This window comes from Octopus bimaculoides, chromosome 10 (assembly GCF_046866305.1).
Source record: "Octopus bimaculoides isolate indiv1 chromosome 10, ASM4686630v1, whole genome shotgun sequence".
NCBI lineage: Eukaryota > Metazoa > Mollusca > Cephalopoda > Octopoda > Octopodidae > Octopus > Octopus bimaculoides.
Window position 1 is genome coordinate 23,122,082 of NC_142937.1, and position 14,444 is coordinate 23,136,525.

The window sequence follows — 14,444 nt, forward strand, 5'->3', positions numbered from 1 at the left end:
GATCTTGCTTGCTCTGGTAGATTCTGTGAGAGCGGACAGCAGCCTGCTGTCAGAGGTCTCACAGGGTCTCTTGCCGCACATTATAAGCTTTGATACTTGGTTGTTAATTATCATGGGAGACATTCAACATCCAAGTACCAATCTCAAAATCTTAACTGTCCCCATATTATTATTATTATTATTATTATTATTTTGCTTATTTTAAATCTTCCAACTTTCAAATGCTTTGTCTTAATTTCAGAGACAGGTATCTTTAGCCTCAGTGAGCAAATACATAGGAAAAAAAAAAATGCACAAGAGATAAGACAGACAGACAGACAGAATGTTAGAAAAAAAAAAAAATCAAAACAGGAAATAAAACGAAAAAATTTATAAAAAAAATACAGAAAGAAATTTAAATAAACACAGAAAAATCTACCAACCAATCCCCAAAGAGCATTTGTGTAATGACAGTCATTTGATTTTCTGTATGTCACGAGGCCACATCCTACTGAAATATTTTGACCAGTTTTTGCATTATTATTATTATTATTATTATTTTCTTCCAAGTGCATAAGAATGATAAGAGATGGTGATCAGTGTTGTTGTGTGGTCACTTGTGGCCAGCAGTAGGTAATTTCCTTTTCACCACCACCCCCTCCCCAACCACCGCACCTGCGTAAATTTCGGCTAGATTTAGGCCTTAAAAAAAAAATTTTTTTTAAAGTCTTTTGTTTTGGTTTTTTTTTGTGTATTTTAATTAACTGCTAAATCTGCTATTGTTATAATTCAGTCTTCTTGGAATCTGGAAAAGAAAATTAAAAGAAATTTGTATTAAAATCATTAAAATATTAATTAACAAAGCAAAGGATAACTGGAATGGTAGAACAAAACAAACTGAACAATTAAGTTATATGATTTTATTATTTTACTTATTTCGGTCTGTGGACTGTGGGGCCATGCTGGGGCACTGCCTTGAAGATTTTTAGTCAAGCGATCCGACCCCTGCTCCAGTACTTATTTCTCTTTTTCTTTTGAAAGTATTGTACTTGTTAGGAGTCTCTTTTGTTACGGGAATGTATACACGACACCACCGGTTGTAGGGGACAAATGCAGACACAAAAACACACACATATATGTGCGACAGGCTTCTTTCAGTTTCCATTAACCAAATTCACATGCAGAGCTCTGGTTGGCCGAGGTGGCCGGGTGTAGTAGAAGACATTTGCCCAAGGTGCCATGCAGTGGAACTGAACTGGGAACCATGTGGTTGGGAAGCAAACTTCTTACCACTCAGCCATATCAATGCCTATAAATAAATGTGTTGTTTGTTCCTTCTTGAGCCATGCCTGTCTCAGAAGGGACGGTTTCCCAGTTTCATTGGCATATAGGTTCCCTACCTGGATGGGACGCCAGTCCGTCACAGGTGAGCTGCCAGATGCAGGAGGAAAGAGTGAGAGAAAGTAGTGGCGAAAGAGTCAGCAGAAGTTCGCCATTGCCTTCTGCCAGAGCCACGTGGAGCTCAGGTGTTTCACTCATAAACACACACATCGCCCGGTCTGAGATTCAAACCCGCGATCTCCCAAGCGCAAGTCCGCTGCTCTAACCACTAGGCTATGTGCCTCCACCTATTAATAAATAATATACATGAATAGATAACGAGGGTAATGCAGGAACATGTGGCAAGTCAGTGTAACAGAACCGATGAACCGCGACAGAAATGTTTATATGTATAAAAGACAAAAACAAAACGTTTGAAACAATTAAAAAACAAAGACATCAAAAAGCTATTTGTCATGTATTATGTATTTGATGACAATGTCTTTTGTTGTTTTGTGGTAGGACACAATAGTATGGCCAATGATGGTACACGCACATACACACACACACACACACACACACACATATATATATATATATATATATATATATCATATATATATATATATATATATACACATATATATATACACATTCACTCCTACATAAATATGAATGCAGGAACATATACAAATGTAAAACATACACTCACACAAATATAAACGCATACATGCAAACACACACAAAGACAAATACACTAACATAAGCACACATATTCACACAAATACACGCACGCAAACACACTAATAACAAAGAGGAAGGTGAGTGAGGTCAGTCTACCTGCTAGAAATAGCAGTCAAATCTCTCAAACTACGTCCTCTTATCAGAGTTAAAAGAGAGATGCTTTTGACAATTTAGTAACTGATATAAAAATAAAGATGGGATGGTCAATGTTGGAACGTCTTTGATCAGAGACCTATTGACCGTGGTTGACTTAGGGTTATAAACAACAGCAATAGTGAAACAAATCTCTCAACAAAGTCTATTTACATTGTAAACTAATACCTTCCAATTCTACCGAAAGACAAGGAGGGAGTCTGAACATGATTGCTCAATCTGCAAGAAATATCAGCCAATTTCCCTTATATCACATGCTACAATCTTACAAAAGCAGGACACACTGAATAATGCAGATTTAGATATACTACATCTGAGGTCTGTTTTTTTTTTTCTCATTTCAGAAAGAGATGGTCACTACTAGAATGTCTTTGGTGAAAAGACTGCTTGATCAGGCCAGACCTGGAGACTAACCTCTAATGAAATATTAGTGACCAAATACAAAAGGTTTTTATACTTTAGGGTGAAGAAAATGTTTTTCTTTAGAGCATTTGCAGCATAAAGGAAACAGCTCCAAGAATGGATTGAAACCTCATTACACATTTGAATTGGCAGAAACGTAACCTTGCCAAGCTGCACTTGGGAAAGTTTAGCTATTTTGATATCAACTCACTCGAGGCTGGGGTCAATTCAATTGACTAGCCCCCAACACACAAATTTCAGGCCTTGTGCATGTAGTGGAATGGATTATTATTATTATTAGCAGTAGTAGTAGTAAAGGTGGTAAGCTGGCAGAATCCTTAATGCATCTTTACATTCTGAGTTTAAAAGCTGCCAAGGTAGACTTTGCCATTCTCCCTTTCGGAGTCAAAGAAATAAGTACCAGTGAAGAACTGGGGTTGATGTCATTGCCTAGTGCCCACTTTTGAAAAAAAATTCAGGCCTTGTGCCTATCATAAAATGAATTATCATTATCATTAAGCTCGCAAGGAATGAAGCCAGTATGCTCCGTTGGATGTGTAATGTCAATGTGAATACCCGTCAGAGTGTAAGTATCTTGAGAGAAAAGCTGAACATTAGAAGCATCAGTTGTGGTGTGCAAGAGAGACGATTGCGCTGGTATGGACATGTGGTGAGAATGGAGGAGGATAGCTGCGTGAAAAAGTGCCACACCCTAACAGTTGAGGGAAGGTAGGCCCAGGAAGACCTGGGCTGAGGTGGTGAGGCAAGACCTTCGTACATTGGGCCTCACCGAGGCGATGACTACGGACCGAGACCTTTGGAAATGTGCTGTGCGTGAGAAGACCCGGCAAGCCAAGTAAGATCGTTGCCAGTGCCCCTGGACTGGTTCTTGTGCGGGTGGCACATGAGATGCACCATTTTGAGCGTGGCCGTTGCCAGTACCGCCTGACTGGCTCCTGTAGGATTTTCGAGCGAGATCGTTGCCAGTGCCCCTGAACTGGCTTGTGTGGGTGGCACATAAAAGACACCATTTCGAGCGTGGCCGTTTTCGTGCGGGTGACACGTAAAAGCACCCACTACACTCTCTGAGTGGTTGGCGTTAGGAAGGGCATCCAGCTGTAGAAACTCTGCCAAATCAGGCTGGAGCCTGGTGTTGCCATCCGGTTTCACCAGTCCTCAGTCAAATCGTCCAACCCATGCTAGCATGGAAAGCGGACGTTAAACGATGATGATGATGATGATGATGATGATTGTCATTATAGTTAAGCTGGTGAGCGGGCAGAATCATTAGCATGCTAGGCTAAATGCTAGCAGCATTTCGGCTATCACTACCTTCTGAGTTCAAATTCTGCCAAGGTCAACTATGCCTTTCTTTCTTTTGAGGTTGATAAAATAAGTATTAGTTGACCACTAGGGGGTCATCGTAATCAACTTAACTAAGCCCTCCCCGAAATTGCTGGCCTTGTGCCAAAATTTGAAACTGGCAGAATCGTTAGCACACAGGGCGAAATGCCTACGAAATGCCTAGTGACATTTCTTCCAACTTTACATTCAGAGATCAAATCCACCAAGGTCCACCCTGCCTTTCATCCTTTTGTGGGGTCGATAAACAAGTACCAGCTGAACACAGAGGCTGATGCAAACAACTATACCCATCCCCCAAATTGCTGACCTTGTACCAAAATTTTAAACCATTATTATTATTATTATTATTATTATTATTATTATTATTATTATTATTATTATTATTATTATTATTATTATTATTAGTAAGGCAGTGAGCTGGCAGACTCATTAGCATGCTGGACGAGATACTCAGCAGTATTTCACCCGTTGCTATGTTCTGAGTTCAAATTCCACCAAGGTCAACTTAGCCCTTTTCATCCTTTCAGGGTCGATAAATTAAGTACCAGTTGCGTACCGGGATCGACCTAATTGACTGGCCCTCTCCCCCAAAATTTCAGGCCTTGTACCTATAGTAGAAAGGATTATTATTATTATTATTATTATTATTATTATTATTATTATTATTATTAGTGCTATACCTCTACAGCTTTAATATTTTGTTGTTTATGAATTAGCATAACCCCAGTGACTCATATTTCACAGCTGCTACTCCAGGGTCAACTAATTTCCAATAAAAAGCTTCCCTTTAGCATTATTCATAAGCTGTGCGAAGCTTGTGCTCCTTTCAACTCCTGCACCCCCAACCGCCCCCCACCCCCACCACCCACCACTGCTACCGTTCATAGAAATGAATAAATTAATAAATTATGCAATTTCAATCGCTTCTCTAAATCTGTGACCATTGTGCCATGAGTTTTAATAATGGACGAAATGCTGTGCCTTCTCAGCTACCATTGCAACACCCACCCTCCTCACCAACATTATAGAATAACGTGCACATGTACTTATACACGCGTACAAATGTTTGTGTGTGTGTGTGTGTGTGTGGTGTGTGTACGAATAATATATATATATATATATATATATATATATATATAAAAACGCAGAGAGAATACAGTTATGTACACGCGTATATATTTGTGTGTGTATACGACAGACAAAGAGAGCAAGAGATAGATAGATCTGTGTGTGAGTGTGTGTATATACACACAAACACACATATACACATGTATATATACATCTGTGTATGCGTGGGTGTTTATGAAAATGTGTTGAGTTGAAAACTAACAGAGAAAACACTACACACTTGAATAAACAATGCAAATGTTTGGCTAAGCCTTAAGACGGACAAAATTTGAAATCACTCTGTTTTTATAATAAATTTGATCTTGCACCCGGTATTGAGTTCTTACATGAGAATATCTTGTACTTTATTAATTAGCAAGTTTTGATTAATATATGTGTGTGTGTGTGTGTGTGTGTGTGTGTGTGTGTGTGTGTCAGGGTGGCTTTGGAGTAAGAAGTTTACTTCCCAACCACATGGTTCTGGGTTCAGTCCCACTGTCTGGCGCCTAGGGCAAGTGTCTCCTACTACAGCCTCGAGTCAACCAAAGCCTCGTGAGTGGGTTTGGTAGACGGAAACTGAAAGAATCCTGTCATGTGTGTATGTATGTGTCTTCGTGTCAGTGTTTGTATCCCACCACTGCTTGACAACCGGTGCTGGCATGTTAATGTCCCCATAACTTAGCGGTCCAGCAAACAACCCAATATAACAGGTACCAAGCTTAAAAAGAATACAAGAACAGGGGTCGGTCAGTTTGACTAAAATTCCTCAGGGCAGTGGCCCAGTATGACCACTACCTAATGACTGAAACAAGATATATATATATTCCGTTTTGGGATTTGGTTTGCAAGATTCTTTATGTGAGTTTGTGTGTTGAAGAATATTTTATCGTGTCTGGAGGGAGTCATTGTCATTTTTTTTCCTCTCCATTTAATATTGTTCATGTTGTTGTTGTTATTATTGTTGTTGGGACGGGGGCCATTGCTTGAGCTATGATCAAGAGCATTCAACTCATGAACACTATATGTATGTATATATATATATATATATATATATATATATATATATATATATATACTCTTTTACTTGGTTCAGTCATTTGACTGTGGCCATGTTGGAGCACTGCCTTTAGTCAAGCAAATCGACCCCAGGACTTATTCTTTGTAAGCTTAGTACTTATTCTATCTGTCTTTTTTGCCGAATCGCTAAGTTACGGGACGTGAACACACCACCATCGGTTGTCAAGCTTTAAGCAATGACACCCCACCAAAAAAACAAAAAAAAAAACATGAACAATATTAAATGCAGAGGTAAAAAAAATGGCAATAATAAAAGACAACCATAGAGAATGAGTGGAGTTTATGCTTTTCTCGAGGTTGTTAGTGCAGTAAATGGTATGAAATACGTAGCACTTGGAAAGAAATTGAAACGAGACCTCAGGAGATGACCATTTTGGTTACAGCATGTTTTATTAAATTTTGCTGTTTGTAGAATAGAAATGCAAGTTGCTGTAAAGTAATTCTTGCATTAATTCTACAGTAAATATTGTATAGTGTTGGAGACAGTTATTCTAAACATATTGTTAGGAGAGGGAATTTAGCAATTTTTATATAAAAGACTGTTTTATTTCATCTCATTTTTTTTTTTAGAAAAGATTCATTGGTCAATGAACAGAAAAAAATGTATAAAACAATAATAAAAAAAGTCTTAGGAAAAAACCCAAAAAGAACCAAATTACAGGTAAAGTTTTTTGAACAAATGTTTTTCATCAATCACTATCTCTTTCTCTCTCTCTCTCTCTCTCTCCTTTTCTTTCTGTCTGACTCTGTCTGTCACTCCCTCCCTCTCTCAGTTGCTTCTTTCTCTTTGTTGTCTGTCTATCTCTCTATCATTTCATGCCTCTCTCTCCTCCTCTATCTGCTTGTTTCTCCCCTCCCCCACCTAGCTCTCTTTGTTGCTCCCTCCTTCACTGTCTATTGCTCCCCACTTCTCTTAGTTACTCCCTCCACCCTTGTCTCTCTCTCTTTACCCTTCTTTGTCTGTCTGACTCTGACTCTCTTTCTCTGTCTGTTCCTCCCTCCCTCCCTCTCTCAGTTGCTTCTTCCTCTTCATGTCTGTCCATCTCTCTCTGCTCTGTCTATCATTTCATGTCTCTCTCCTCCTCTGTCTGTCTGTTGCTCTCTCTCCACTTTGTCTCTCTCTCTCTCCCCCTCTTACACACACTCTCTCTCTGTCTGTTACTTTCTCCTCTCCATCACTTCATTCCTTCCTCCCTCCTCCTCTCTTTTTCCCTCCTCTTCTCTGTCTGTTACTCTCTCCACTTTGTGTGTGTGTCTGTGTGTGCAAGCACGTCTCCCCCCTCTCTCTAACATTCACATATGGTCACTCTCAGTAATACATCAAGGTTTGTTGTGTAGCTATCTTTGAAAGATTAATTCACATCATCACCACCACCACAACTATCTTCCTCTTCCTCCTCCTCCCCTTCGTCACAATTACACACAAAAAATTCAGAAGAATTTTTGCCAACACACTCAAGTGATGACAAAAGATAAAAATACCAAAAAAAAAATAATAAAAGAAATAACATTTTTTAACTACTGCCACCTAAGTCTTTAAAAGATACAATTACTTTGTGATAGAACTATTAGGTTTTACTAAAGCAACACAACAATAATAATAATAATAATAATAATAATGATAATAACAATAATAATAATAATGATGATAATAATAATAATAGGGAGAAGAAGAAATAGTAGTAGTAGTAGTAGTAGTATATGTGAGAAAGTGTTATAGATTAAGGCATTCTATTTGGCCAGTTGGTGGAGATTGAATTCAGAAAAATGTCACTGGATAAAGGTGTTGACAACCATGTTAGCATACATGCTTGTCTGTTTTTGTCCTCCTGACTTGAAACCTTGCATCACATAAAAAAAAAAGTGTGGGGGGGAGGAGAGAAGTGATGAAGAGAGAGATAAAGTATAGGTGAGTTGAAAGAGCGAGGTGGAAGGGACGCGTGTGTAAACACTTTTAAGCTGTGCTAAGTCTTGATATTGTTAAGGTCTCAGAGTCATAACCAAACAGAGGGAAGAAAAATTTCTATTCAGTTGGCATCTTTTTAAAAAGAAAGAAAAGAACAGGGGGGAGACGTGGGGGAGAGCGAGAGAGAGAAAGTGAAAGTGAAAGCTAGAGAGAGACAGAGAGAGGGGAGAGCGTGGACGAGGGAAAGAGATGAGAAATGGAATCGAAAAGTAGTAACATATGGATTTTTTCTCTCCGTTCAAACCACTTCTCGCTTGTTGTCGAGAGAAACCTTTTAAAAGCACTCATCAACCTGTATGTCCGTGTATGTCCGTGAGTGTGTATGTGTCCGTGTGTGTGTGTGTGTGTGTGTGTGTGTGTGTGTGTGAAATATGCTACTCAATTAATCTTCTTTTAGCCTTTGTCTGTCCCCCGCAATCTCAAATCAATTACAGGACAACAGGAGCAGAAACTAGAAGAGGCTACTACCTTGTCGATTTCAATCTCCTTTATAATTCCTGGTCGTTGATACGCACTTCCCACCCTTAGGTGGTGGTGGTGACAGTGGTGGTGGTGTGAAAGGAAAAGGAAGAGAGTGGGAGCTTCGATGGGGAGTGGGCGTGTGGAGGGGTGATCACAAAGTTTTCTTTTTCTTCCTCTTTGCTTACATTAGCTCTGCTTTTCCACCTTCCCCTCCCTCAACAACACTTCTGCTCTCCCCTACCACCTCTCGCCTCCCCCCTCCCAAACCTCACCACCACCCACCCCACCCACCGTTACACTCCCCACCCGACACCAAATTTGTTTGCAAGGTTCAATGGCTAACAATATCTCGACACACAAGCTATTTAATTTCCACTCCATTTCAGCCATGTAACCGGCAACAACCGGCCAGGTTCTTTGCAATTTCGATACTGAACAGCTATCACCGCCGTCAGCACGAAGTCTAAACATTTTCCCAATAATCTTTTGCAGCTATTATCCAGCCTCGAGAATCATTTAAAGATAAACTATTTATTCTCAATTGGCAATTACTAATCTCCAGCCTTTAGGTTAATTAGAGATTATGCCGTAAATAACATGTTTTACGGTATTTTTTCTTTACCTCCTCACCGCTTCTCTCCTCTCCAAACCGCCCCAGTGCCATTGCTGGTGTCGTAAATACCAACTTGTTTGCAGACCCCCTCCACCAAACATTAAACGCTTCCAGTGTTGATGTATTGGAGTAACAGAGCAAGAGCACGGGGTTAAAGAGGAGGCTCGTCTTTTTTCTTTTTATTTTCAATTTCCATCTTTTATTTGTTTCAGTCGTTTAGACTGCGGCCATGCTGGGGCACCACCTTGAAGAATTTTTTAGTTGAATGAATCGACTTAATACTTATTTAAAAAAAATTTTTTTCAAAGTCTGGTACTTATATCAATCTATTTTGCCAAACCACTAGGTTACGGGGGGCTAAAACATACTGAAATTAGTTGTCAAGTAGTGGAGGTGGGGACAAACACAGACATGAAGGTGCACACACACACATGCATATATGTGTATGTTTGTGTGTGTGTGTGTGTGTGTGTATATATATATAATATCTACAGTTGGCCCAAGGCTACAGTAGAAGACACTTGCTCAAGGTGTCACACAGTGGGACTGAACCCAGAACGATGTGGTTGGGAACCAAGCTTCTGACCACTCGGCCACAGCTGCACCTGTGGCTTAGTTTTATTTCCAGAACCATAAAAAAAAAATGAGAAGAAAATACTGCATTTGATAGTGTATAAGATGCACTTTTAACCAAAAAAAGAAGAAACTAAAAAAAAACAAAGAAAAATTACCCCCACCCCACTGCCAAAAAATAATAAAATTCCCACTTGGGTCCTATATGCAAGAAGTCAGACCTCCTATAAGGCTTAACACACTAAAAACTGTTTTTTACCTAAATATACACAGCTGAAATGCATTATTGTCAGTATCGACCCCTGGTCATACTGTAATGGACTTGCAAGGCAAGCTTTCGAGCTGCCATGATGTATGAGTGACCAAGAACACAACACACCCCCTGAAAGGGATGCTAGTCCATCGCAACAGGGAATTGAAACCCCTTATCTTACAATTGAGAGTGTAATACTCTCAGCACTAGGTCACACACCTTTGGTGTTAGGAAGGGCATCGAGCTGTAGAAACCATATCCAAATCAGACAGGAGTCTGGTGCAACCTTCCAGCTTGCAAGCCCTGGTCAAACTGTCCAACTCATGTTAGCATGGACAACGGATATTAAATGATGATGACATACTAGAGATTTCAATGATGTGATTGTTTAGCTATAGGATGACATTGCAGGGTTGGTATGAGTTACTGGATCTGACCAGTTTCAACAGAAAACTGGTTAAACATTTTGATCGGATAAAGCCATTTAAATGCTAAAGGGTTAAAACCCTTCGAAGCTGTGCCCCAGTATGGCCACAGTTTGGTAACTGAAATTAATTAAAGAAAATACTAAATGGAAAGAAACAGTTTAAAAAAAAAAATTTTTTTAAACCCTCACCTTTCTCTGATGGCGAATTATCTTCATCTTTTACAGGTTTTTCATATTCTGTCTGGAATCTGGTGTTTGTGTTGTATATTTTGTCCCACAATACTTTTATTTCATAATCGTAATGTTTCCATTCAGGGACAATCCTGATGGCTGCTTGTAATTTCGGTTCTTTTGTTAATGGGTTATTACACTGGAATAGAAAAAGACAATGAAAATATAGTAGAATGAAAATATAATGAAACACAACAAAAGGGACATCATCTTCATCATCATCATCATCATCATCATCTAATGTTGATTTTCGATGCTGGCATGGGTTGGACGGTTTGACGGGAGCTGGTAAGGTCAAGGACTGCACCCTTGCCTTGACATGTGATGGTCACTTTCATACAAGCAATGTTGACCATTTCCAGTCTTCTGTGGGAAACATGTTTGGCCATGAGAAAATATCACTTTGCTCAGAAACAAGTGAATGTTGGCAACAGGAAGAGCATCTGGCCATAGAAAAATCTGCCTCGGAAAATTCTGTTTGACCAATGCAAGCATGGAAATGTAGGTGCACGATGATGATGATGATGATGAGGATTCCATCTGATGCTCCAATAATTCTCTTGACCTGCTGCCCAGCACTGGATGAAAAGCAAAGTTAATGATGGCAAAAATTTTAAGTGAGTTTAGAAATGGGTGAGGGTTGGTGACAGAAAGGGCATCAGGACATAGGGAATCTACCTCGACAAATGTAAGCTTGGTAAAGTGGTTGTTAAATAATGACAATGGTGATGATGTGGTAACACTTCTGTCAACTCACTGCCCCGCATTAGATGAAAGGCAATGTTAAACCTTGGAAGGGATCTGAACTCAGAGTATGAAGAACCACAGCCAATATTGCAAGGTCTTTTGTCCAAAGTTCGAACAATTCTGCCAGTTTCCAACCACGAACAACAAAACAAAACAAAACAAGAAGCCACACAGGAACCAATAAAAGCTCGATAATATATCATTAACAAACATCTTCATAGTCATCGTTTCCAATCTTCCGTAAAAACATGTCTGGTCATGGGGCAGTATCATTTTCCTTGGGAACAAGTGAGAGTTGGTGACAGGAAAGGCATCCAACAGCAGAAAACCTGCCCCAATAAATTCTGTGATCCTCACAAGAATAGAAAAATGTAAATGATGACAACGACAATGATAATGTAACGATGGTGATGATGCTGACGATGTAGACTGGACACAATGGTAGCGTATAACGAATTATGCATATAATGTAAGTATTGATGGTGTGTAATGATTGTGAATAATGATTGACTGCAAAGACAGTGCATAACAAATGTGTATAATGTATGCTCATAACAATTGCATGCAATGATTCTGCGAAAGGAATCGCTGTAATAAATGTGTGCAATTCTCAACACAATAAAGGAGGGCTATTAGAAGAAGTGCTTCCATTGTCAAGGATCCCGAATACCTGTTAGTCTTCTATACCCTAAGACCCTCTCCCCTCAACCATCTCCTGCTTAGGGAGGATATGCAGCTACTGGATAATAAGGGACAATGTAAGTGTGAGAAACAGCTGTCGACTCTTACAGTATGTACACTAAGAAGAGTTGGAAAATTTGTATTCAATATTAAGGCTATTAAGAACATTCCACACACACACACATGTATATGCATACACACACACACATGTATATGCATATACACACATACACACACACATATGTATACATAATCATACATGTTATTTCAATGATGCACACACATACACGCATGTATATAAACTATATAGTTGGGTAGCAGAGTCAACATATTTAATGCAAGCAACAATAATATAAATATACATTAGGTATATATATATATATATATATATATATATATATATATATATATATATATATACATACATATATGTCTACATATATACATACATATATATGTATGCATATATATATGTATACATATACACATACATATATATGTATGCATATATATATGTGTATATATATATAGATGTATATATACATATATATATATATATATATATATATATATATACATATATATATACATACATGTATATATATAGATGTATACAAATATATACATACATAAACATTTAGATGTATACAAATAGATACATACAAATATATACATACATAAACATTTAGATGTATACAAATAGATACATACAAATATATACATACATAAACATTTAGATGTATACAAATAGATACATATATATATATATATATATATATATATATATATATATATATATATATATATATATAGATGTATACAAATAGATACATATATATACATATATATAGATTTATACAAATAGATACATATATATATACATATAAAGATGTACACAAATAGATACATATATATACATATATATAGATTTATACAAATAGATACATATATATACATATATATATAGATTTATACAAATAGATACATATATATACATATATATAGATTTATACAAATAGATACATATATATACATATATATAGATTTATACAAATATATATATATATATATATATATATATATATATATATGTATCATTTCCAATCTTCTGTAAAAGTATATATGTCTACAAGTGTATATATATATATATATATATATATATATATATATATATATACATATTACATGGAAAAATGTGAGCAAGGGAAATAATATTCTCAAGATCTGGAAAAGTACAGGAAAAATTACTACACTTGGAAAAGTTCTGGACAACTTATTACATCTGGTAAAGTTGAAAACAAGAAAATTTTTACTTAAAATATTAGCTTTTATTAAAACTAAAAATATATACAAATTGTTTTACAACCAATATATCTACTGAAATACATTGCCTCTGTTTGAATAATTTTGAAACTAATGAAGAATTCAGTGACATAACGGAGAATTAGTAGGGTGGTGAAGATAGCAAGCTGGCACAATCACCAGTATCTCAGAAGAAATTCTTTAGTGCCATTTTGTTTATCTGAGTTCAAATTCAGCTGAGGTCAACTCTGCCTTGCATTCCTTCAGGGTTGATGAAAGAAGCAATAGTCAAGTACTAGGTTCAATATAATTGACTTCCTCCTCTCTTCAAAAATTGCAGGCCTTGTACCAAAATTTGAAACGGTCATTGGAGTGGTATTGGAACATAAGTCAGTATGGAATTTTTGCTGGAAGCTTTTGCTTGAATTTAAAGCCTGCATAATTGGTAGGTGGGGGGGGGGGGTCTGAAAGGGGTCTCAGCCTTCCTCAGTTAGTTTTCTACCATATTTCTTAAAAATCGTGGTAGAGGCCTTGGTCTCGAGACCATTCGTGTCTAGAAACTGAGGTTGGGGGTAAGCAAGGGCATGCTCCCCATAGAAGATCCATCTCCAAAAAAGCCTCATGATAGCAAAGGAGAATGGGCACCAGCCAGCCCAAAGGTTGGAGTCGGCTGCACCTGCCTACCTCGGTTGCTGTGGCATTGAGGTCGATCCAACCACCCCCGTTAACGGGGACAAACTCCGGATTTAAAACACTTGATGATGATGATAATAGAACCAGAGCTAGTCACAGATAGTTTGGGACCAAAAGAACTTGAATGGAAGACAGAAAGGTCAATCATTTAACCTTTACTGCTTTCAGTGAATGGGACCCCACCTTAAAGGCTTTTAGTCACACATGCAACCCTTTTGCTCTTGGTGATCGTAGCATGGCCAGTTGCAATAAACAATATACTCCATGGTTTCAGGTTCAGTCCCTTTCTGTAGCACCTTGAACAAGTGTCTTCTACTATAACCCCAGGCTGACCAGAGCCTTGCAAGTG

General features: G+C 37.9%; 1 protein-coding gene across 2 annotated transcripts in view; it reads right to left on the reverse strand.

Annotated features, from left to right (window-relative positions):
• Positions 1 to 355: 355 nt before the first annotated feature.
• The window catches only part of LOC106873980 (UDP-glucose:glycoprotein glucosyltransferase 1), a 180,299-nt gene continuing 166,210 nt past the window's right edge, over positions 356 to 14,444 (reverse strand). For both annotated transcript variants that reach the window (XM_089358448.1, XM_089358449.1), the window contains exons 41-42: positions 10,631 to 10,811; positions 356 to 784 (exon numbers count right to left, since the gene is read on the reverse strand). In XM_089358448.1, the coding sequence (XP_089214574.1) occupies positions 762 to 784; positions 10,631 to 10,811 (204 nt within the window). In that variant the 3' untranslated portion in view covers positions 356 to 761. The remainder of the gene's footprint in view (positions 785 to 10,630; positions 10,812 to 14,444) is intronic.